The sequence below is a fragment of the Tyto alba genome, unplaced genomic scaffold (assembly GCF_018691265.1).
Source record: "Tyto alba isolate M040663 unplaced genomic scaffold, T.alba_DEE_v4.0 Super-Scaffold_38, whole genome shotgun sequence".
NCBI classification, from domain to species: Eukaryota; Metazoa; Chordata; class Aves; order Strigiformes; family Tytonidae; genus Tyto; species Tyto alba.
The window spans coordinates 6,198,594-6,223,443 of record NW_024881313.1 but is presented as its reverse complement, the minus strand read 5'-3'; the positions used below and the strand labels follow the sequence as shown (position 1 = coordinate 6,223,443).

Sequence of the window (24,850 nt, the reverse complement as noted above, 5' to 3'; positions counted from 1 at the left end):
TACCTGTGCTATGAGGGTAGTGTAGATAATAAGGACATAGAATTTAGAATCCAGAATTCAGAGTTCTTGTAAGGGAATTTGTAAGGGTGAGTGCCGCATTGTAACATCACTTTCTAGGGAGGGCTAAACCATTTTGGGGTCTTAGGAATTGTGGAATGCCATTCTATAGCTTTATTCCTTTCCCCAGTACGCTACATCACCTCACTGGGGTGGTAGGTCACTGGTGTCCAGCAGCTCACTGCTGCAACAGGTAACTGCAGTACAGATGCAGGAGCATGGTTGTCTGCTTCTCTTTCTTACTATCAGATTTACAATCTTCTGCTGCCGCTGCACTGGGCACTCCAGCCCAGCAAGCCTTGGCACTAACATTACTGAGCCTGGTGGCAGTGCTGACCTCTTGATTTCTTATTTCAGGCTCTAATCAGACTCAGGGAGTTATCCCTATGCCAGTTATACTCTGTTTTACCCCATAAATAAGTAGTAAGGGCAGAAGTAGGTCCTACAGTCTGACCTCTTGTGTATCACAGGCCATAGGACTCTCCTAAATTGATTTGCATTTGATCTAGAGTACTGGCTTTTGAACAACATTCAGTATTTGTTTAAAAATTGCCATTGCCAGAAAATATGCTTCAAAGACTGTTTTCTATCAAAACCAGATTTTGCATCTCGTTTCCATTGTAAATATCTCTAGCCTTAACTTTCATGTACTTGCTTTCTTTTGTCTGCTGAACTGAATAGCCCATTAGCAAAGTTGTATTCCCTCGTAGGTACTTACAAACTCATCAAATTACCTTTTAACCTTTTCTTTCATTAACTAAACAGATTGAGTTCCTGCAGTGTTACTAACAGATGCTTCCTCTTGTTCTTTAATCTTTCTCAGTGCTGCCTTGATCCTTCTCAGTTATCAGTGTCCTTTCCAGGACATGATATTCTAGTCATGATTACATCTATGTTCTGTGCAAAAGCAGTACCAGCTCCTCAGCTTTTTTAGGAGATCTGGGGCTCCTTTTTTGGCCACAGAACTGAACTGAGAATATATGTTCCTTCCTGGGAGTTATGTTCCTGCTTGGATGAGATCTCATATTCATGAGGGACACTGTTACTCCAAATTGAGTCCCCAGAGATGCCCTCCTGCCTTTGTTTCTAGACATATGACCAACAGCTGGTCTTAATACCATGTTTTTCTCTTCTGTCCACCTTGCCATGTGGTAAAATTTGGCTAAGCATAGAATGTTTGCTTTTATGTTCTCCCTTTTATGTGTTTTCCTGATGGTCTATGTATATGTGGGAGAAAGTGTGTGTGTATTTTTTGATGTGCAGTAATATCATACATCACCTCTGATGCATCATAATGCACCATAAATCCCTCTGCATCACCCATCTATCATCTTAATTATATAATTCTCACCCAGTCTGTGTTATCTACAGTTCTCATCAGTGATGACTTTATGCTTCCTTCCACATCTCAGGCAAAAAGTTAACTGATGTAGGACTGGATCCCCACTGAACCTCACTAAAAAGATACATCTTTACAGTGTTGTTCTGGTATGTAACTGCTTGCCAGTTTTAATCCATTTATTGTGTGCAGTGTTGATTCATAACATTCTTAATCAACGTTTTTTGCAATATATGGTACTGACTGAATAAAATGTCTTGTAGAAGCCCAAATATAGTGACACCATTACCTCTATCAGTCCATTTGTAATCTCATCAGAGAAAGATATCAAGTTAGTTTGACAGGATCTATTTGCCAAAACCCCCCACCAAATGACAATAATTATACTGCCGCCCGTGTTTTCCTTATTAATTGGGTCCTGTATCAGCCATTCCTTTATTTTGCCTTGGACTGATGTTAGTCAGTCTGACAATCTTGTAATCAGCTGAGCTGTATCATTTATTCTCTCTTTATATATATATATATATATATATATATATTTAATATTGGTGTTATATTACTTTTTCTCATCTTCTGAAACTTCCCCAGTATTACAAGAGTTATTGAAAAATCAACACTAATGGTCTGGAGGGGTTTTCACACAGCTCCTTTTAAACTCTCATATGTTTGTTTTGAGACTTAGTGCTATAAATATGTCTGAAATCAGTAGCTCTTATTTGACGTCCTTCTGATGCACTGCTGGAGTGAAAATTGTTTCATGATTTTCTTATGAAATGATCACATCATCTGATCCTTGGCCAAATATACAGCAGTTATTTATTGAACACTTCTGCCTTTTCAGGATTATTTTTGGCAATTTTATAATTTCCAGTTCCACTGTTAGGATTCCTTTTGCTCCCTTTATGTTCAAAATGTCTTTCTGACTATTGTTAGCCCCATTTACATCCTTTTGCTTCAGTTACCAGTTTTCTTGTGTTAAAATTCCTAGCTTATAATCTATATTCAAATTTACATAATCATCTATTTTCTTTCTTTTGGCATTTTTTGTTGTTGTTGTGTTTTTTGGGTTTTTTTGCTTTTTTGTTTTTTAATTGTGACCTTCATTTTTATCATTGCTTTGGAGCTGGTGTGGTCTTGAACGTCTCTAAATGGTCATTTACATTTGGCCAGTTGATCCTTTTATCCCCAGTGATTTAGACTCATGAGGGCTCGCAACTTCCTTAAAAAGTAATCCCAATGAATAAATGAAACAATAAATGAAATAAAAGTCAAGACTTCTGTAAATGGTAAGATTCCAAGAGGTGGCACCTATCAGAGATAACCAGAACAGAAAAAGGGTGTTCAAACAAGACTACCCTGTTTTAGGGATGAGAAAGCCATTTAGCTGTGTGGGCAAAAGTTGGGCTGGCATCTTGCCTTCATGGCCAGAGAACTGCCCTGGATCACTGCAGTTGCTAACACAGATGTGGCTACTTCTGCTACATGCCGTATGTAATTTTCCTTCATGTTCCCAGCTCCACAAATTATGGGCAGTCAAGTCTCGAAGATGAGCTCAGTGGATCTCAAAAGGCCTGATTTATTCATAGGGACACCTCTAAGCCAGATAATGTCTGAGGAGAAACTCCGTGGTGACTATGTCCTTGCTCTTTCCAGTACAGCAACTGGAATTTATCTCTGGAAATGTGTGTGTAACTTTCAATAGCAGGGTTGGTTTTTTAAAACCTTACTGTTTTGTTTTGTTTTCTCTCTACCTGTTTGTAAAATTAGGTTAACCTTAAGAATCTGATATGGTTTCTCTGTTAGAAGGGTCCTTCACAATAATGTCTCAACAATATTTAAACTACCAATGTAAAACCAGAGACAAAAAACCACATGGAGGTTTGCCTTCCTCTGCCCTCTCACCTTTCTCAGAGCAAGTTCATCAGTGTTTCATGGGAGCATGTGTGTAGGTGATGTTATGCTTCAATAAAAGCTACATGGGCCCAGTCTAAACCCCAATGAAGACAGCACCTTTCTGAGGACTGCTAATCAGGCCCAGGCACAGGCTTTTGCTGGCATAAATGATGCAATAACTGTTTTAGTTTTAAGAATGAGTCACAAACCCATTGACTTGTGTTAGCATTATTAGTAGAGCCCGAGATTTCAGAGTCAAAAATTACTAGAGAACCCAAACAAAAAAACAACAAGGAAAGCTGGACCAGATGTTAGTGGTTGGGGAAGGGTGTGTTGGGATGCTGTCTGTTATGTTGCAGCTCAATTCTGTTGGAGTCTGAACACAATAAGAAGATTATCTTCATCCATACTACCACAAAGATATTTTTTCAACTGTGTTCTATGACAAATTTTGCACCATTACAAACTGCATGAGCTATGCTTTTTAAAAGAACTTGAAAAATAGATAATTCACATAAAGTGACGAAAGACTGACGGTCAGGCACTTTCCAAGGGAGGATACTTTATTTTACAGCATGCTTTGCAGCAGTGCTGTTTTTTCCATTTAGTGGACGCAACCTCCTCCATATGGAAACGTATTTTTTATAAGAGTTAGCACACCTTTACCAGCAGTGCTGAAGCCAGCTAAGAGGAATTCTGGAATCACTGACAGGTATGACTCTTACGCACTAGCCCTGCCACAATGTAAACCTGGTCCCCTCGAAATCTGAAATTACATGGAAATCACAGAATGCCCCTCAGAGCTACAAGGAAGAGGCAGCTCCTCCTTTGATGCGATCTTAGCTTAGATTTATTCTTTTCAGTATTCATGGTCGCAGTGACATGCAACACAACCTGATCCTGATGCCCATGCTGGTCTCAGGAGTAGTTCTAATTTTGCAAACTAAAAAGAGCAAAAGTCATACTGTCTCAGTTCCCATATGGGTGCCTAAGTCATTGGGTGAGACTTGGAGGCTGGGCAGTTCCTGGCGGACCACTTGCACGTGTAGCAACAGCTTCAGGGGATATGAGCTGAGTTTCTGGTCCACACAGAATGTAGTATAGCAGGGGATGCCTACTGAACTCCTACAGAAGCCACTGTAATTTTTTTGCTCAAAAGGCACTGCTCATTGACCTTGCTAGGGCATTTGCTTTTAATGGGGAATGGGGCTGTACTTTTCCCTGGCAAATTAAACCACTCAGAATCAGTGTTCCCACTCCCGCCAGGCTCCTCTTGCAAAGGCTCTTTATCTCCCCTGGTTTTAGTCACTCCTCTGCCAAACACATGACCAGTACTTTCCCACTTCACAGGGCACTGTGGAGGTGAGTTCAGAGCTGTTTATGAGATGCTTGGATACTTTGGGAATGAGCAGCACAGGCAAGCTAACAGACAAATACGGTTTCTGTGAAATACACCCAGAGTGAGTCTGACCTGTACTAGCACTGTTATATCAGCTGTCAAAGTTACTGATAAATGAGATTTTGGGAATCCATCATGGGAATAATTTATTCCTGAAAGCTGCACAGAACAAAAAAACCTTCCCCGTCGTATGGTGATGCCACACTCTAATGAGAATGCCTCTTTGGATGGATCCTCTTCAGTACATAACTGGACTTGGGTTATCTTAGTCTTCTTCAAGCTCCCTAGAAGGTCAGGGAATAATTAGATAAATATATGACTTTTAGAACATACATAGAACCGGGCAATCAACCTCCAAAAGTCTCCTTTTTGTTTGTTTCCTCTACTGTACTTTTATCATCCATCTCATGACTGGGTGGGTATGTTAAGATCTTCTGGAGACAGAAACATGCTGAAAACACTGGTTTCAAACACAGTAAACACTAAAGTTTCACCTGAAGATATATCTGCAAATGCTTTTTAAACATAGCTGAGAGTTCTGACCCTGACATGAGTTGAGCAGGTGGCCATACTGTAACTAAATAGGCTAGCAAGTCCTGTTGCAACATATTTAAAACTATTTCCATTACTAGTTATATAGCCTGGGTGGCAGATGAATTAGTATGGTCTTATCCAGTTGTGAAAGCATCCAAGATCAGCCAATGTTACCACAGGTTTTCCTGTGTGCTTCCAACTAGCTGGTTGGGTTTGAGGGAGATTTTGTTTGACTTTTGCCCACATGTTACTGTTACCCATACTAAAATAAAAATATCTAAAACCTCGGAATGTAAATTCAGTAATAATATCATCATGACAATGCAAAAGTAATATGTCATATTAATTTTGCACTGCAAGGTCAGTACATTAAAAGCAGATGTACTAATTCATCACAATGGTGAAGCTACCACAATTCAATAGCAATGCTGAGTTTGAAAAAGTTACAGTAGGGACTAGTTTGATCTAACACCTTTGAAAAATGGATCACCTTTTGAATGTAATTTTCTTCTGCTTGGCAAAAAAAAAAAGTTGTCTGGAAACTTCTGAGAAATGGGGAACTGCTCTGAACAATTAAGAGCATAAGAAAAATACAGAACAGATATCCAAGCAAATGCCAGAAAATCTTCGCAATATATTTAGTGATCATGTCAATTCTTATAACTGGAGAAATTTCGGTTGGTTTTACAATGATCTATCAAGTCTGTTGTGAAACAAATAAGATTTAGGGAATTGCACTGCGCAGTTGAGATTTTGTTTCTTGAGAACAATGTTTTATTGGTTCCATTTGAACATATTGAAGTGTGAAATGATCACAGGTTTGGCAAGCTCTTGTATGCCCAGAAACAGATGTACAGATAATTTCACAGACATGCATACTTTATATGGTTGCAGATGAATACTGTGGGGATGGGTACCTCAGGAAAATCAGATTTGTGGGTACCTCGGATGTCTTTACTCCTCCTCAATAAAGTATACAGTTCTGCATTTGTTTCTGATTATATTTATTTGACTAATAATACACTGATCTCTGTGTAAAAATTATTAATTTTGTGCCAGTGTGTTTGTTGTGAAGGAGAGCTAACCCTTCAGCAGCGAGGTGACAGTCTCCTATTGCCAGGTGGCCAGGAAATTGTTGGGGGGGGAGTTGTGCAAAGTGCTGGCAAATGACAGCTTAATCACATCAATTGCTTCAAACACATATGGGCAACAAATGGGAATGAAAGGATCAGGCCTATATAAACAACAACAGTGATACCTCACCAGATACAAGAAATAAAGATCTAGACCTTTCAAGACTCAAAGGATGGACGCCCTGTGTAGCAAGTCTGTGCTTTGCCAGGTGTATTTTGCAGAGCAAAGGCCAAAAGCTGTACCAAAAACTCTCCCATGAAGCTATTGCTTGAAGCCTTTGAAAATCTGATCAGGGTCAACACCTAGTCTGCTGTCTTCCCTGTAGACCAACCTCCAGCTATCAGCAGAGACCTGGTACTGTACGTGCAGCACGGCTGGCAGCATGCTCCCTTTGGCTTCCAGCCTGCAGCTGATCCCTTCATCTGATCCACACTGATGCTTCCCAGAATTTGGGTCCTATTCAAGCATTGCAGCTCTTATAAAGCCTTTTGTCTTTTCCTGCTTTGGGTAGAGGTTAGTCTAGTGCATAAAGGGAGCCAAAGTATTTAAGTCTGTTTCTTCTCTCGTGGGAGAGTGTGGAAAGAAAGGTGTTTCCACAAGATCTTAAACACAATCACCATGATCACAAAGCAAATAACTCCGTATTCAGTTATGCAGTCTCTCTGCAGGCAACAATTAACAGGTGAGGCTATAGACAGCACAGCAGTAGGATGAGGGACACCATGTCACATCTTGCTCAATTTCTTCTATTTGCATAAATAATATCACTGCTAATTTTTTAAAAATAATGTATTATATTAGTAAATAAAATCATATGGTCAAAATGCAAACAAAGGAAGGAAGAACAAATGTACATAAATCAGGCAGAATCACTTTTCAGTCATGTTTGTTGAAGATGTATTTTATTTTACTTTACCAGGACCTTAGTGCCTGATGGAAAGTTGTGTGAATGGATTAAGAGGAGACAATAAGAACTGTTAGTTTTAACGGTGTAATAACTTTTGAAGGTATGTTTCAATGCTAGAGCTTGTAATCCCTGTTCTTGTTATGCTTGTCATATACAAAATAAGCTTGCCCTAACTATTACAGCTGTCACGTTCTTTAGCTCCAAACTGCACCAGCGTGCAAGGAAAAAAAATACAGAATAATGGATAAACATTTCTTTCCTGATGTCAGAATTATTGAATTAATGACTGAAGATGGAGTTTATTTGTTGGAACTCATCCATTTAGCAGGAGTGAAAAGCCATTAGCTAAGTTACAGTCAAACTGCATAAGGTCAGTGCACAGCTAAGACCATTTGGACATTCTTTTTGGAGCGTATCAAGACATTTCCATGTGCCCCTGCTCTGTGAGACCAGTACAGTCGGTACAACACTGTCTTAAGTGTATGACCTTTTCCTAAATCCTAGGCCTTTCGTTTCAAATGCGCATGTCAGGGTATAAACGAAGAATGATCTCTGGTACAGACAATTGCTGTGGTCCCCTGTGGTATCCAAGCCCTTGTGATGGCAAAGGATTCCCTGTCAGAATTGTGTGGTTTGCTCTTTGATTTCTTTGACTGTGCGTGATTGGGTAATCTACGATCTCTTATGTTTTAAGACAACAGGGAGAGAGGAGCATCTCCTGGTGGGTTCCCAGCTGTGATGGACATTTATCTAAGGTGAATTGCTCTGCAGCCTCCTGCTAATTTTTTTTTTTTTTTTGACCATAAATTGAGTCTGGACCAATTCTTAAAGCAGAGGCCTACTTTTTGGATAGCCAAAGCTATCAGAGGCAAATCCCATCTTGTATTACCCTGAAATGAATCAATCACCCCTGTCTCCACGTTTAGTTCTGCTTTCAAAAAGTGCTGCAACTTTGGCACTTAAGGTTTCCTGTGCTGTCTGCCATGACAAGTAATAAAGCATTCAACACATACAAAATTATGAAACCATATGGGAGAAAGTTAATTCTCAGCTGTGTCAATGTTTCAGGACAGGAAGCAAAAGTGATTCTGACTGTGCTTGGACTGAGAATCTGCTAGGAGAGATCTTTTTCGGTGTATAATACGCACATTTTAAGCATAAGGGTGTTTTTCAGCTCCAGTGCCTTGGATGTAGATGAATTCACTTCTGTACACCTATCAGTAAGTGGTAATATTCTGAGAATGAACACAAATAGCAGGGTTTTTCAGAAGCCTTTGCAGATATCTTTCTTATGTCTGCCTCTCTGATTTATTCCCTGCAGGTAAAATGTGTGACAGTTCTCCACGTAAGTGTGATTGAATTTCTTCAGTTCTTGGAACAATCCCATCAACCTCTGATATCTCTTATGTTTCAGGCAAGTCTTTGTTGTTTCAGTTTCAGGCAGAGTCACTCAGCACAATCTTACAGTGTAGCCTGTCTGGACTTCTTTCACTTTTCCTCCTATTTCCCTCTTTAATGGGATTGAAGTCAAGGTGTACACCGAAGCAGAGAATGGTTAATTCTACTAATTCTGATTAAATCATGACAGCTTTGCCAACTTCTTCATCTAATACACATGAAAAATCTCTTTCAGTGTGGATATTTTTTTGTTTCCGATATAAACACTTGATTCATTTTCTTTAAACCACTATCTTCTCATAAGCTGTTCCTTACTGGCTTTGGTCTCGGCAGTAGGCATGTTGCCAGAGGGAAAGGGAGGAAGGCATAGCAAAACAAATGTCATTACAGTTGCAAATACTGGGTTTGGTTTTGTTGCTTATTTGAATATTGTTGTGTTCTTGTCAAAACTGTGCATTGTACCATGTGTCCTCAGGACAGTTGCTGATGCCCCTCTGACCCTGTTGCAGCATTTCAGAAGTCTTGCTGGCTGTTGTCCTGGGTTGAGTGAGTGGTGGAGTTTTTTGGTGGCAGGGGAGGGGGCTATCGGGGCAGCCCCCTGTGAGAAGCTTCTCGAAGCTCCCCCAGCTCCACGTCAGCTCCACTTCTGTTTGGAAAACTGAGCCAATCAGCTGCACCTCTGCGATAACATATTTAAGAAGGGACGTGGTGAGGAGCAGTGGGACTGGTGAGGAGGAGTTGCTGCAGCTGCATGAACACCAAGGTCAGTGGAGGAACGGAGGAAGAAAGGAGGGGGGAGGTGTGCCAGAGCAGAGACCCCGCTGTATCCTGTGGTGAGACAGCAGGGCGGCCCCCCCTGCCACCCATGAAGATCTACGGTGGAGCAGACATTGATTTATGGCCTGTAGCGCCTGCTCACCTGATCAAGGTTCTGTGCCCGAAGAAGGCCGGGGTCTTATGGGAAAAGGCAGCCCCGCTGCTGTAATTCAGCGCTGGGAGGATTGCAGCATGCGGGGGAGTCCCACGCTGGAGCAGCTCGGGAAGGGCTGCAGCCGTGGGAGGGAATCCAGTTGGAGGGAGTTGGTGACCCACGATGGAGCAGTGTGGGGAACGTTGTGGCCCATGGGAGGAACTCATGTTGGAGAAAGTTTGTGGAGGACTGTCTCCTGTGAGAGGGGGACCACAATGGAGCAGGAGGAACAAGTTCCGGACACTCCCCTCACCGAAGATAAAGGAAGTGGCAGCGCTGACTGCACCCCCCATTCCCTGCCCCTGCGCCCCTGGGGGAGGAGGTCGAGATATCGGGAGCAGAGCTGAGCCAGGGAAGAAGGGAGGGGTGGGGGAAAGGTGTTCTCAAGATGTGGCAATGCTTCTCACTGTCCTACTCTGTTATGTGTTGTTAGTGTCTGTAATAAATGTATGGGTTTTTTTCTTCCCCTAACGAGTCTGCCTCTTGCTCATGATCATAAAGGGGAATTTTTCCCCATCCCAGTCCTATCTCAAACCCCAAGCCTGGCTCTTTGTCCCTTCTCATTGCCAGAGGGGAAGGGAGAGAGAGCTGCTGCATTGTGGTTGGCTGCCAACCAGGCCTAAACCACGACAGCTGTGTTTTCAGAAAAGAAACCCAGCAACTTTCATTACAAGACTCCACCAGAACCATGTTTTATTTTTCTGGTTTCCGGTCGTATGTTGCTGTGACTGTGAGTCAAATGCTTGCAGGGCCATTGATGTGAAGCTGTGAACAACACTGTTTTAAACAGCAAATAATTTATTTGTATTACATCTGGGGTCCGCAGCTCACAGTCAGGTAGTTGTACGGGAGCTGTTCGTGCACCAGCAGAAGCCGTTCATGTCATGGAGAGGTGCCTTTCCTTTTTCCTGCTGGAGGGCAGGAGGTGCCACTCGGTGCCTGCAGTGTCACTCACCGCCTTGGTGTGTGAACACCACCCGTCTCCCCAGCAGCAGTGCTGGGCTGTGCTGGTGCTGCTGGGCAAGGTGACACACGGGCGCGGGAGGGAAGTCGGGCACGTCAAAGCGGTAACAGAGGGACGGTGCCAGCTGATGACTTCTGTTCCTCTCCTGTAATCCACGGCAGCAATGCTGTGGGACTGCCACGGGAGGCTGGTGATGCTCAAAATTTGCTGGAACGTACAAAACCTTGACTGCTGGTTAGGGTGTCTCTAAATTACAGTTTTATACAGGTTGGGAAAATAGCGTAACATGCTTTTCCTGTTCTGACAGTCTTAAGAACCTGCCTTTAGATGACACTGAGGACAGGATAGATGAGCCTTTGGTTTGATTCAATAGTTTTTTCTTTTCTCTTATGTTTTCATGTTGTTTGTACTTAGCCAGAGCCCCACTTTTTGATGGAGTATTATAAACCTATTTAATACTTGCTGGACTCACAAGGATGTCTCTACTGGAGAGCGGACAGGAAGGGGGTGATCGCTTTAGGATTAGAGGGTGTCCTGTTCAATTCTTACCCATATGTACAGGGGGAGGAGAATAAAAGTACTGAAAAGGACACAAAATTTTGGAAATGTGGGTACTGGTATGATGTGCCAAAGCACAGTGAGAACCTTTTCTGAAAGTATTGCTAAGCAGACTGAAATCAGCAATACTGTAAAGTATGTGAGAGTCTGATTTGATGAGATTAGCAGCCCCATTTTCTGTCCAAATCGGTTCAGATAAATTCATGTGACTACTGAATATTTATACACTGCTTATCTGACTGAACTTCCAGTCCTAAAGATTCAGCATTTCTGGAAGGTTTGCTCAGCCATGGAAACCTTTAGTGAGACTTTAACTGCAAGAGCACTGGCAACATCAGCTGATAAAATCTGCCATTTCCAGGTCTCTAGTACCACATAAACCTTTTCTTCCTGGGGCTCCAACTTTTAACACTTTCCCTCTATTAGGAGATAGATCTTTTTCTTGCATTTAAAACAAGGAGCAGTAATGGGCTATTATGGAATGTTAGTTTAAGATCACTGATGCACACAACCTTACACTTGTTGCAGTGAGAAAATTACATTATGTATATTTGTAATGATAAAGAACGGCTTTAATTCCATGCCTACCACAGAAAGCATGCTATAATTAATATTCTGTCCAAAGTTAATCACATTAAATTTTGTTTTAATTAAGGAAAATATCATGTCCCTGTTTAATGCAATTGTATATATTATCATTAATAAATGACTTGAATTTTCTTTCACATTTATGTTGCTTGTAGAACAGTATCATCTTACTTTTACTACGTTGATGTCTTGGAAGCCTTCTTGTTCTTTGTGGCGTAAACAGCTGTCTGTTGAATCTTTACATGTCATGACACTAAAATGTAGGCAAAATGTGGCTGTCATGTTCCTTCTCACTTTTTTCCTTTTGGTGCTGTACCTGGAATTGATACGTGCTCAGAGCTTTGAAATGCCCGTGTTGCCCTCTGTATGTAGTTAAATACTCTTCAAGCTCCTGATTTCTTAGCTATAGTGTAGCTAGGAGTTGCACATCTGCAAGCCTGTAAGACTTGGCAAAGAAAAAACATGGATATCTAAGTGCTGCCATACCTGAGCTATGCCTGTGCCTTTCTGCTCTCTCTCCCAGGCTGCATTCTTTAACTCCATGAAGTTCTTCCAGACTTTCTTCATCAGCTCTTCTGAGTCTTACTCGTTTCTTTCCAAACACCCTCACCACCTCCTTGTTCACCCTTACAGCCCATTCCAAAGCTGCTTGTGGAACGTGCAGCCCTGCCATTTGCCAGAATACAAATGCCTGCCCACTTTGTGTAAGTACAGCAACGCTGGGCAAGCACCCACCTGGAGTAATCATCAACAGGCATCATCAAGGGTGCAGGAGACCTTGACTCTGGAAACTACTTGTAAAACATCCGTTAAGATCAGTGAGAGCCAGGAACACTCAGTCTCACTGATACACTGGAGTCTATATATGTCTGTAACTTTAGGTACAGGGTCTGTTTCATCAATTTAAAAATACCAGTATTTGTTGCATTGAGATTATACTGATGAATATGTTATGTATCCAAAATATGTTTTATCTATGTTATTTAAGCTTAATATATGTTTTATGGTAGGAACGGAATGAGCCTGTATGGATTTTCAGTGTTTCAAAACAGAAGAAGAGGACATTTTTGTGAGAATTTACAGAATGGCTCCAGACATAAATGTCTCCAGACTCAAGAAAGCTCTAAGGTGTATGCTTCGTCTTAAATGATGAAATGGGGCATAAGCATACACCTGGAGCTGAGCGGTGCCTCAATACTGTTACAGAAATAGGCACTGTGGAAAGCAAGGTGATTAAAACTTTGATTTCAGTGTTTTGGGTTTCCCAAATTAAATGCTGGAACCGTACAAAAAGAAGTGTTATTCTGGAGGTGCAGCAAGATTTGACATCTCCTGAACCTTTAGGCCACTCAGAGTGGGAACCTGAGTCCAAACTCTGCACAAGCTGGGAGATGCCACTTCACCCATAGGTAAGGCACAACAGATGAGTTGGTTGGGGTCATGGTGCCGTGGAGGGGAAAACCTCCCCCCAGACCCTGCCAAGCAGCCTGCAGCTGCAGGAGCTGCCGTCCTGTGCGGGTGGTGGATTTGATTCCCCTTTCTGCATGAGAGAGAGGGCTTCCCCCACTCCTCCTCATGCTGTGAAGCAAACTGACTGTTAGTGTGGTCTGTACCTTATTTTTGTGGGGAGCTGCTGCTCCAGACCCAGCATTTTGTAGAGGGACTTAGCGGGTATGATTTGTTATTCATTTCCTCGGAGGGAGCAGCTTACTGCTCGTACTTGATCATAGGAAAAGAGCAGGGATTCAGCCAGGGTTTCTGGAGATGTCAACAGCTGATTGCCCAGTGGTGGTGATTTGTGCCAGGACGTGGCAGCGTGACATGCTGCTGTGTCAAACAATATGCCCATACCCGCGGTGGGGGAATGTCGTTGCCTTCTTGTAGACCAAGTAAGCGTGTAGATGCCAGATTTCACATTTATCTTGCTCGTCTGTTAGCTTATTCCTCTTTCTTTGAACTGCCTTGAAGGTTGATAGTGTTACCAGTGTCAGACTGTCATATCAGCTGCTTCTGTTGAGCCAACATGAGGACAACGTGAACACTGAATGTGCAGGAGTGTTGCTGGTGGGGGGACAGAGAGCACGGGGATGCAGTGATGTCACTTTGTAAGATGTGATGTCACCCTATGGCACAGATCTGCTGAAATTAGGAGCTAGAACTGCTGGCCGTGGCATGGAAAATTATCCACACGCGTTAAAATTCTTCACTCAGCATGTGATAAAGGCAGCCCGTAATCTTGCTGTAAGGTTTGTGGCTGGTGCACTATGGAGTCATGAAGGTTTCAAAATATCTCTTGATATTAGGACGTCTGGAATTTTCTTTGCTTCCATGGCTTGAAATGGACATAGTCCAGCGAGCTTCCTCGCACACCACAAGAGCCATTTATTTGCTAGGTTTTTTTTTTTTTTTTAATATAATGTTGAGATTCTGTTTCTGGAGTGATGAAAACAATTTCTAGTTTTGTTCTTGCAAACTGAATATTGTTTTTCAGAGTCTGCTGGATTATTATTAAGCAAAACACTGCATATGATAATAATTATAGAAATTAGTAACTACATTTACAGTGGTATATGTATGATATAATTTTAGACCATGTCTTAAAGCTTTCTGTCAGTATGTCTGTTGTTCTTACTTGGGTGATTGCTATTTTACCTTCAAATTAAAAATAAGATACTATCAGAGTCATGATTTGTCATTCCAATTGGAATTAGTCATTGGTCATCAAGATGCTAATCAAATTACCTGTTTCTAAAGAATTAACTTAATTTTACTGATATATATGAATAGTTTCCGACTACCAAACTCCCCAACAGATTCTGAAACTTTGGGTTGGATTCATTTTACCCGACTTCAGGCACGCTGTTAGTCAGGTGTAGCCTAGCCTGGCCACCTAGGCTGCCACTGTAGTCAGTGGAGAAGGGTGTGTGGCCAGAAGATGCCCACTCTGCTTATCTCAGACCTCTGTTGTATGGGGGATTAGGTCCCTGTCAGGGGGCCCATCTCTCCCCACTGACTCTAGGTCTGGACAAGTTTAGGGAGAAATGTAAATCTGGCACCTTGGCCGGATCGGTCCCTGTAAACCCGCATTGCTGGAAGAAGTTGCCATGTCCTCGATTCAGCAGTGCTTCCCTCAGGTCGGGACTGGAAAGGCTGTCGTGACGCCTTGGCAGTGGTGAGCTGTTTTCTGTGGCATGCGGCTCAGGCACAGAAATAAAACAGACTAAAGTCACTTTAGAAAAGCCACTCTGAAGGCAGCCCTGGGCAGGGGGGCAGAGGGTCTCCCTGGCAGAGCGGGCACAGAGGGAGGTGCAGTTTCACCGCTGCAGCTCTGCTGCCAGTCCCCTGGGGAGTTAATCTTCAAGGTTTACCCGTTTAGCAGGTATGAGGTCTGAGTCCGCGGCACTGATTTGGCATTTTTGGTTGCTCCAAGCCGTCTTGCTTTCTCGGCTTTACGTCCGGCAGCGCTGCTGCCGAGAAGCTCAAGCTCGGGCCCGCGGGGTAAACCGGCTCTGCCCGCACTCGCTCCCCTTTCCCCTGCCGGCTCCGGGCCCCGGGCGGCACGGCGGCTCCACGGCGGCAGGCATCGGGGCCCCCGCTGCGGGACCCGGGGCACGCGGGGCCGGGGGCAGAACCCGCGAGTGGAGTGGGATGTGCCGGGGCGGTGCGCGGGCGGCGGCGGGGCAGCGGCAGCGCCCGCCCCCTCGGTCCCGCCCGGCCGCGGCCGCGGGGCCCCACCCGAGGTGGGGGGCGGCGGTGGAGGAAGGGGGGGGGGACCGGAGCGGGCGAGGCGTGATCGCCCGAGGCCCCTCCTGCCTGCCGGGGAAGCCTTAAAACACCCCGGCGTGGCGCGGAGCCCCGCACTCGGGAGCCCCCGACCCACGGGCAGAAGCGCCTCGCTGAGCCGAGAGCCGCTCCGCTGCAGCCGCCGCCGTGAGTGCCGCGACGGGGCGGGCGTGGGTTTGGGTTTGGGCGTGGGGACGGACACCGGGACGGACGCGGTGCCGGGGGGGGGGGGGGGGGAGGGCGTGGGGCGGCCCGGGCCGGGGCGCGCTGGGGCGGCCGCGGTGCTGCCGCCGTCGGGGCGGGCGCTAACGGCGGCTTCTCCCCTCATCCCGCCCCGCCGTGCAGATGCAGGGCACCGTGAGGCTGTGGGTGTCGGTGCTGACGTTCGCCCTGTCGCTGCTGGTCTGCCTGGGGACGCTGGCAGAGGCGTACCCCTCCAAACCGGACAGCCCCGGCGAGGACGCCCCCGCAGAGGACATGGCCAGATACTACTCGGCGCTGAGGCACTACATCAACCTCATCACCAGGCAGAGGTAGGCAGAGCGGCCCGGCCAACATCCCCCCGTCCCGCTCCCCGGGCTGCCGTTTTCCCTGGCGAGGCTCAGGGGAGGAAGGTGGGGTGCCCCCTCGCACCTGGGTGTCTTGCCACCGACGGGGAGAAAGACGCGGTGCACAGACGTCCTTTAGAGACAGAGACAGCCATGCGCCCCCGAGCTGAATTTCCACCATCCAAGTTGTCGGAAGGGGCAGGGGTGTCGAGGCAGCCGCTGGTCTCCCAGCCCTTTCCAGCCCCGGCACAGGCAGGCTGGCAGGCAGGAGCGTGAACCGCAGGGCAGCCCGCGTGGGGAGAGCCCCCCAAAAGGGAGAGAAAACAACCTGGGAGCTGGGGGGGAGTTAGATAGGGCAGTAGGATCGGTTTCCCAGTTCTGTTGCTGCCACCAACTCTCGTGAAGATTTTGATGAGAAAAAAGTGCCCCTCTAGCCTTGCTGAGGAGTTGTAGTAGTCCGGATACTTTGTGGTTTGCCAGCTACTTCATGCAGCTGTGAGTGGCGAAATCCCACTAGTCCTAACAAAAACTGTCTCAAGACCACAAGCAAGAACCTAAGCCCAAGCTGAAAGAGAAGATGGTGTGACCCGAACCTGCCTGGCCCTAAACTGGCTTTCTGGGGATGACTGTGCTTGTTAAAGTAGGAGGCTCGGTCTTTAAAAAGTGCAAATTACTATAAGAAATAATTTTATTTGGGAGCTTCTGTCCAGTTTAGACTGTGTATTAATAGAAGTTCCTCCCTGGACAGTGTGTCCAGAAGAGCTTTGACATATTTATCTGTGTGTTAAATATCAAAACCAGATGAGAGGTCTAAAATCAGGCTTTCATTTGTCCCTCTAGAAGTCTGGAGAATTAAATTGGAAGGGAGGCTATCGTGTAACACAGCGCTTTCCCAGCAAGCCCATAACATTACCTGCCAGGGCACTAATAGCATAACACAGATGAAGAGGTTGACAGAAATACAGTTCTTCAGTACTGAACTTTTAAAGCAATGTTCACAACTCATTCATGTGTATGGCATGCTTCTGTGTGATAGCCCACGATCGGATAACTTCTTCTCTAGATTACTGCTAAAAATAGTCTGATCCTTGAGTTCTGCCTCTGCTGCCCTTTTCCCTCACATGAGGTGGGATCTCCAGGCTGGTCACTCAGCTCTTCTTTTCCTTCACCTCCCATGTCAAAGGTGGTTATTGTTCAAAACCAGGTCATGCTTAAAAACAAAAATCCCATACCCCAAACCCAACCCGACAAACCCTCCTTTCTTTATTCAATCTCTACTTCTGGTGTGTGCTCTCTATGCTTGCTTTAATCTTGACTGTGTAGCTTTTTTTTCCCTAGTTTCTGGGGTGCAACTTGGAGACTGAGACTGCTTTCATTCCTCTGTGTGGATCTGGGTTCTGAAATGGACTGAAATAGTTAGTTGCTGATGGATAAAACAATGCAGAATTTAAATTTTTTTTCTTCAGATTTTGCCTAGATTTCCTACCCACCCTCTCATATTTAAAGGGAACAGAATTGACCTGTCAGTACAAGAAAGCCGGCAGAAAAAAACTACCACGATGTCAGCTTCACAATACACATTTTAAGGGTGACTACATAGGTTAACTAAAAAAAAAAAAAAAAAAAAGGTGTGCTGTTTCCACTGTGTGGTGAATTAACAGTGTAGAAATAAAGCAATTGCCGCCTCCATCTGGAAAGCTTAACTGAGAGCTCCTGGAGGTTCCCTGTTTCAGCAGCGACACAGTCACAAAATGCAGCAATAACTTTTGAAGCATTTTGGACTGGTCTAAGGATAATCATGTGGTCTGTTTCAGCAGATGTGCTTGAAGCTTCCTCTCTTCTTCCAGCTTTTTACCTCTGCCTTTTGGGCATGGTGCTGCCTGGGAGCCCTGTCACGGGGGGGCGACGAGGGGTCCAGGGGCTTTGTGCTGCTCCTCCTGGTGCTTGCAGCCTGGTCGCTGTGCGACTGTGAGGTGGAGCAGTAAGAGCAAGTTGGGAAAGGATGAGATCAATGTTTTTTTCTCTTCAGGTTCAGTTGTCTTGTCTTGTTGCATGTTTTTGTGATTATGAATAACCTTCTGGCTCATCCTCCTGGCTCCTGCTTCTGGCCTAACCCAAGCATTTGAGTATCATTCCCTTTTGAGCTATTGTGCCCCACAGAGTCTTCACCCCAGCTCCCATAAAGCTTCTTCCTTCCAGACCATATTTCTCTTCTGGTCTTTAGACCTTGACTGTGTGGCTGCTTTGCTCCCTCTCTCCTTTGAGATCCTTCTCCTTCAGATCCATCTCACTTAGTTTTAGACATCTGTGCCCATCAGCTTTATACCCCTTTGAGGTTAGCTGAGGGAAACGGGTTGGGTGCGGGTTACCAGGCTTGTTTCAGACTTCTTGTTTCTGATGAGATCCCTTGTTCCTCATGTGCCAGGTCTTTGTGACTTAAAAGGGAGCCTAAGGTGACCAGCACAGATGCAGACTCATACCCTGCAGATGTCTGTGTGTCTCTGGATTAGTTCCACCTCTGTCCTCAAAACCATCCTGTGGTCCTTGCTTCATACCCCTCTACTGCGCTGCTCAGGAGGCTTTTTTCAGAGCCCATCTTTACCTGAATCACTCCTCCTTCTGCTACGTGGTACTACCTGTACTCCCTCTTGCCAATAGGCCCTTTTCCTTTCTTGTCCCTTGTAGCTTGTTCAGGAATCAGTGGCTCTTCTGTGCCATAGCAAACAGTAAGGCTGCTCCTGCTGGAAATGGCTTGAACTCTGGGCAGGGCAGAGAATATCTGAAAGCGAGTTTGACTTTTAGGCAGTACTGATGGTCCCGCTTTATGTCAACAACCTTTAATGGGGAAGGGAGCAGATCTTGAGAGCTCGGGTTTTTTGGCAGTTTTCTGAATCAGACCCACGAGTTGCTTCTGAGATTCCTTGGCTTCTGTTGCCGGCCGAGGGCATTGATGGGGTTGGACTCCCAAGACCCAAGTTTTCGTAGGAAGCTTTGAGATTTTGCTGAGTCTGAAATACTGTGTCCCTCATGAGAGTAAGTGTGTTTACTCTTCAAACCTTTTGACTTCAGCTGGAGTTGTGAGTTATCAGCATGCCTGAGAAAAGGTCTTGGTGTCTCAAGCGGAGCATAAAACCTGACCAGGTATTTGCACGAAGCTTGGAGCTTTGCTGTGTGAGGACACGGTGGGTAGCAGCACAGGTAGCAGCACTGGTCTAGCCAAGGCACTGAAGTGACTCATAAAAGACATCTCCCCAACACACTCATCTTCGTGATTTGACTGAATCTCTGCACTCAGGGGGCTTCCTACCTATTTCTTATTCAGACAAAACTTTCTGAGAGATTAGTGGGAGTTTTGCCCAAGTGTGAGCTGTTGGAGCAGGTTGTTGATTTGTTAAATCATTTTCTTTAACATAACAGCAAATTAGAGTCCCCTTCAGCTGAAGTCCAGGTTGCATACATATTAGTTGGAATAGGTGTATAGAAAGAAAGAAATCCCTTTGTGGTGATGGAGTGCAAGGTATTTGATTCAGCATTATGCTTGATTGCATTATTGTAATAGCATTTCACTACGTCTGGCTGGTTCTTTTCAGATACCTGCTTACAGTCAGTTTAGATCAAGAAATTTACTTTAAAATTCTGAAACAGGTGCTTTGTCTTTCTGTGGCACAGGTGATATGCTAAAATGATTAAGGCGGTGTAAAAATACAAAAAGTTGAATAAAATGATTGAAAAGAGAGATATGTTTCCACTTTTCAGTAAGTCATGCCATCAACAGGTAAAACTGCTAGTTTTTGAAATACAGTTTGGGATGTTTTGTTTTGTTTTGTTTTATTTTTTTTTTCTTTCCCCTCCCTAAATTTAGATCAAGTAATTGGAGAAACATCTTGATAGCAACAGATAAAATCTAAGTCCTTAATTACACATTTCATTTCTCTGGAATGGGAATTTCACTCAAGCAGCATTCACAAAGCTGTTAACTGTTAATGTACTTTGTGATTCAAACTAATTGCATACACAAGTTAGAAATCATGATCTTAATTCTTTCTAACCAAGGGAGTGTTTGCTTACAGTTATCACTTTTCGGCTAATGAGTCCTTACAGTGAAGAAATACCTGTCAAACTGGCTGCTCATTGTCACTTCTGTTTTCTCAGGAAAAGAGAGCAAACTCCTTCCCAAGAACCAGGAATTAAAGTAATTTTAACTGTTGAGCAATGTATAGTATCCAGGATTTAAAAAAAAAAAAAACAAAACCCAAACCAAACCAAAACCAAACCAAACTAACAGAAAGACAGCTGCTGTGTGAATATAGGACAAAGCTAGCCAGTGATATCGCATTTAATCAAAAAAGAACTCTGATTCAGGAAGTTTACTCTCCCATGGCCACATAGTTCAAAAGTGATGATTACCTTGGGGTAGTTCAGTTTTTACAACCTAATGTGCTATGTGCTGGGCAGCCCCAAAGGTACTAGCTGTCTTAAAAAATCTTGGCTAGTTCCTTGGATAATATGACATAACTGAGTTAGTTTTCTATTCACTTAATAAATAAACTTGACTCCTCACTTACAATACAGTAGCATGTAAGACAATGTGAACGTTAACGAGAGGATGGAACTGAGTTTGTAGGCAGGAATGAGGTGCTCAGAGGTCACGTCATGCACAGCTTCCTCCCCCTTCCCCCGTGCTCACATCAGTAAGGTGCAAGGCCTTAGAATATCCAGGAACAGCCATCGAATTGAGAAATACTCAGAGTTTCTCAATACTGACATGTAACATGATTATGGAAAAAATATATCCAAAGAAATACTGAAGAGTGAACATTTTCTCATGTGACTAAGTCAAATTCAGTTAAAATACTTGCTGGGAAGTTGTCTTTATGCCTGCTCCATTCAGTTTTTCTGAAAAGATTTGTTTAACGGTTCCATGCTTAGTCTTTAATTTTTTTAAAAACTGACATATACAAAAATACACTTATTTTCTCTTTCCTTAGATATGGAAAGAGATCAAGCCCAGAGACACTGATCTCAGACCTGTTGTTGAGAGAAAGCACAGAAAATATTCCTAGATCCAGGTATGTATGAAGAAATTTTGTGGTGGCTTTCACTTCTCATTTAGATTTAACAGTTCCATTTGTCATCAATAAATATGTTTCACAGGGAGAAAACATATGCCACCAACAGCTGGGTAAACATGTCCTGAAAAAACATTTTTTTTTTTTTTTTTTTTTTTTTTTTGTTAAGAGCTATTACCATCCATGAATGCAAGAAATGCCTTATCAGATATAATATAGTCCAAACTCCATGTCTCCTGATTTTGGCAGCAGGCCATACCTGCTGTTTGGAGGAAGAGGAGCATTCCCACAATGCTTGACTGGGCTTTATTACATGGAATTGTACACTCATGCCTGATGATAGATTAGAGACCCCAAAATGGCATATTTCTACTCATTTGCTACTTGAGTTTAAATTTTTCCTCTAAAGATGTATGAGTGGTAAATATGCACATATATTAACGTATACACAAATGCATGGCTATGGCTGGTCTTTAAAATACAGTATTTCACATTGCTTTTGTACCTAATATTTTACAAAGGGAAGAAAGGCCTTTATATTTCCATTTGCACTTGGTTTAAAATAACAGTGGTGTTTCAAGAAACAGGGATTTCAAATGTACATACTGTATTTATCTACTTAGGTAATGACACTTTAGCTATAATGCAGGATACTGTGTTAATGACTACAATTTACACAGCTAAAAGTATGTTGAAAAAGTAAGATATGGGAGGGTTTTGTCTCATGAAGGAAAATACCGGTTTTAGTTGCACTTACAATCAAGCACGAATGAACTCAGTTTAAGCTTTTACTGATAGCCTGAAGTCTGCTGATAATACTTTTACTGCAGAAATAATTTTTTTCTGCAGTAGTTATCTCAGGAGTCTACAAGCAAATGCTCTGCATTTTCATCAGATTTGCAAAGGCTCAATTAGACTAGTTAAGTACATAAGCATACTCTGTAGCACTGTACTTAGGGAATGATCTTGTCACTGAAACGTGACCAAAATTTCTACCACCATCAAGGGAAGTTGTCCATGACACTTGCAGTTCTGCGCATAGGGAGACCATTGACTTACGGTTTGATGACTAACCGCAGCTGTGGGGATGCAGTTTTCTCTGCAGATGCTTATGTAAAAAACTGCATGGAGTGCAGTGAAATGTATTAGACTATTTTGTGTTTGGTAATAACAAGGCAGAGCCTTCACATAATGGGAAATTTCCGCTGCCATGAATTTGAGGCAACACACAGGGTAGTACAAAGTCTAATACTCTTCTGTAATTTTCACCCCTTCATAACAAAACTTTATGGTTATTATTATTGTTTCAATAATGCTATTTATAACACACCAGGGAGCAAAAACTCATGAACAAAATAACAAACTAGTCTGCATTTAAGATCAAGAATTGATGAGAAACAGATTTTTATTTCATACCCCCTGTAACAGCACTTTAAACTGACTATGGTATTTGTCATTCATTGATGACAATTATGGGAGTACTGGGAACTATGATGTCTAGTTTCCTATGGATATGTTTTCTAGGATAAAACCCTGTATGGATTTTGAACCCTGCTCCAGCTTTTCCCTCCATGAAAGGACATAATTAAATCTTCTTTCTACCCAGCCCTGTGTTTCATGGCACATCAGGAACTTAATATCTCTGAGATATCTGTACCTCTGTCTGACTTGGTTAAAATTGTCCAGAGGGTTTGAAAGCTGGTGAGGAAGTTAGAGGAGCCATGCAGGGGTGGACAGCTGGACACACAGAAAATATGCCCAGGTACAACACAGCTGCCTAAGCCTTCCTCCTGGAGGAAGCCAGGCTGAATGAATGAAAGGCAGGCTGGTATTATTCTGAACTTCAATTAATGAAGTATATGTTTTAGAAATAGTTATATACGCAGCCAGTTATGGAGAAGATGTAATTTTCACTCAGTGAATCAGTGAGAAAGAGACCCACTTCGTGAGTTCTCCGGAAGGAACTTTGTAACTAAGCATTGAGGTATTAATAAACAACTAAACTGTATTAAGCTTGGTTGGCCTGGTTTGACATTTCACTTTTGCCAACTAAAATATGCCCCAAAGTATTTTGCAGTCTAGGTGTATGTCTGACCATATAAAGAAAATTTAGAAAGACTCTTATTGAAACCAGTTAAAATATAGGAAATTAAGGAATAAAAAAATGAGGCATCTTGACCTGAGTACAGATATGTTCTTATGACAAAAATATGTGATGTGGTGTGTTTCCAATCTTCTCGAGCCTGTGGAGTCGTGAGAAAGCATTTAAAACTCAGTAACAGTACGTGTCTCCCCTACTGCTGCCTCTTTAAAAGTTAGGTATCTACTGTGAAGTAGTTGTCTAAGCTGCCTTTGCAGTCAGTCGGAGGGATGGGTATCCCCAAAATGAGCCTTCCCTCTGAAAATGGGCAGGATCAATTGCCCTCTCCAGGGTCTCCCCAGTGACTGTGAAGGAAGACTAGATACCCAGCTTGTAGATGGCAAAAATTACAGCCAATGCATCTCCTCTAGTCTCTCTCCATGTTCTCCACTTGTTGACTGACTTGCTGTGTAGACAGAACAGCTATTTTCAAGTAGAGGACTTCTAGATCAAACCCTGCCCACAGCAAGCCTTTCAACACATATTTCAAGTGTTTAATATTGAGAGGTAGAACACCACAATAATATTTTAGGATGGTGGCTGTGGACTTCAGTGTTGTTTGAAGGTGGTAGTAGCATGACATACAGTTTTGTGGTTGGTTTGTTTTTCTCACTGAATTCTCTTTGGAAACTGTTTACTCCTGAGTAGCAGTGAAAAATATCTCTATTTGTATTTCAGCATATCGTAGTTTTCTAGCTGAAATCCTTTAAGTGCTTCTTAATGGCATTAAACAGCTTTGCAGTGACTGTCAGTGGTGTAAAAACACGCCATTTGGGCAGCAGTATGGAGGGACAAGGTCTGGTACCAACATATGGACATTTGGCCAGCCAGGATGCTTCTGCTTTCATCCAGTTGCATATACATTCTTCAACTGCAAATATGCATATGTATTTCTTATTGGTCCTATTAGGAAAATAAAAATTTAAGGTAGTACTAAAATTTAGACTTTTCAGAAGGGGCTTTAAAATGTGTTTAATTTTTTTTTTTTTTATTCATAATATGTATTGCAGGTTTGAAGACCCTTCGATGTGGTGATGGGATTTTCAGCACACCGCCAAAACTTTTCCTAGTTTTCAGTTCATGCTCCACACCTCTGAAGCACATCATAGTGTCATTCCCACTGCATGCAGCCATTGTACTGAATTCTGTAGAGTTTTTCCTTCATCATATTTGTATATACCTTTATTTAAATAAATTATTTGTGCATTCCAAAATATAACATACTAAATGAAAACAAGAAAACTTGTCATTGGTATAGCAAAGAGTTGTTCTAAAACTGAATTATAACCTCCCTGCAATCTAAAGTAGGATGGACAATAGTGTCACAGTTATTACAGTGATTAGCGTGCAACGTAAGATAAAGACATCATTTATTGTAGCCTCAGACTCAGATCAGCTGCTTGATTTATACAAAGCTCTCTAAAATAAGTTATCACAGACTACATAATTTAGGAAAATAAGGTTCTGGGAGGCGATTTTTCAGAATCACCATACTAAAAACTTACTTAGTACTTACATTGACAAATGTATTAAAATGAATAGCATTTTCAAAATACAAAGGAATAAGTC

At 43.1% G+C, this 24,850-nt stretch overlaps 1 protein-coding gene across 1 annotated transcript; it reads left to right on the top strand.

Moving 5' to 3' along the window:
* The first annotated feature begins 15,532 nt into the window (after positions 1-15,532).
* On the top strand, positions 15,533-24,575 carry NPY (neuropeptide Y). Its single transcript, XM_042802007.1, has 4 exons — positions 15,533-15,671; positions 15,870-16,057; positions 21,061-21,141; positions 24,292-24,575. The coding sequence occupies exons 2-4, from the start codon at positions 15,870-15,872 to the stop codon at positions 24,314-24,316; spliced, it is 294 nt and encodes a 97-aa protein (XP_042657941.1). The 5' UTR covers positions 15,533-15,671; the 3' UTR covers positions 24,317-24,575.
* Positions 24,576-24,850: the final 275 nt, after the last annotated feature.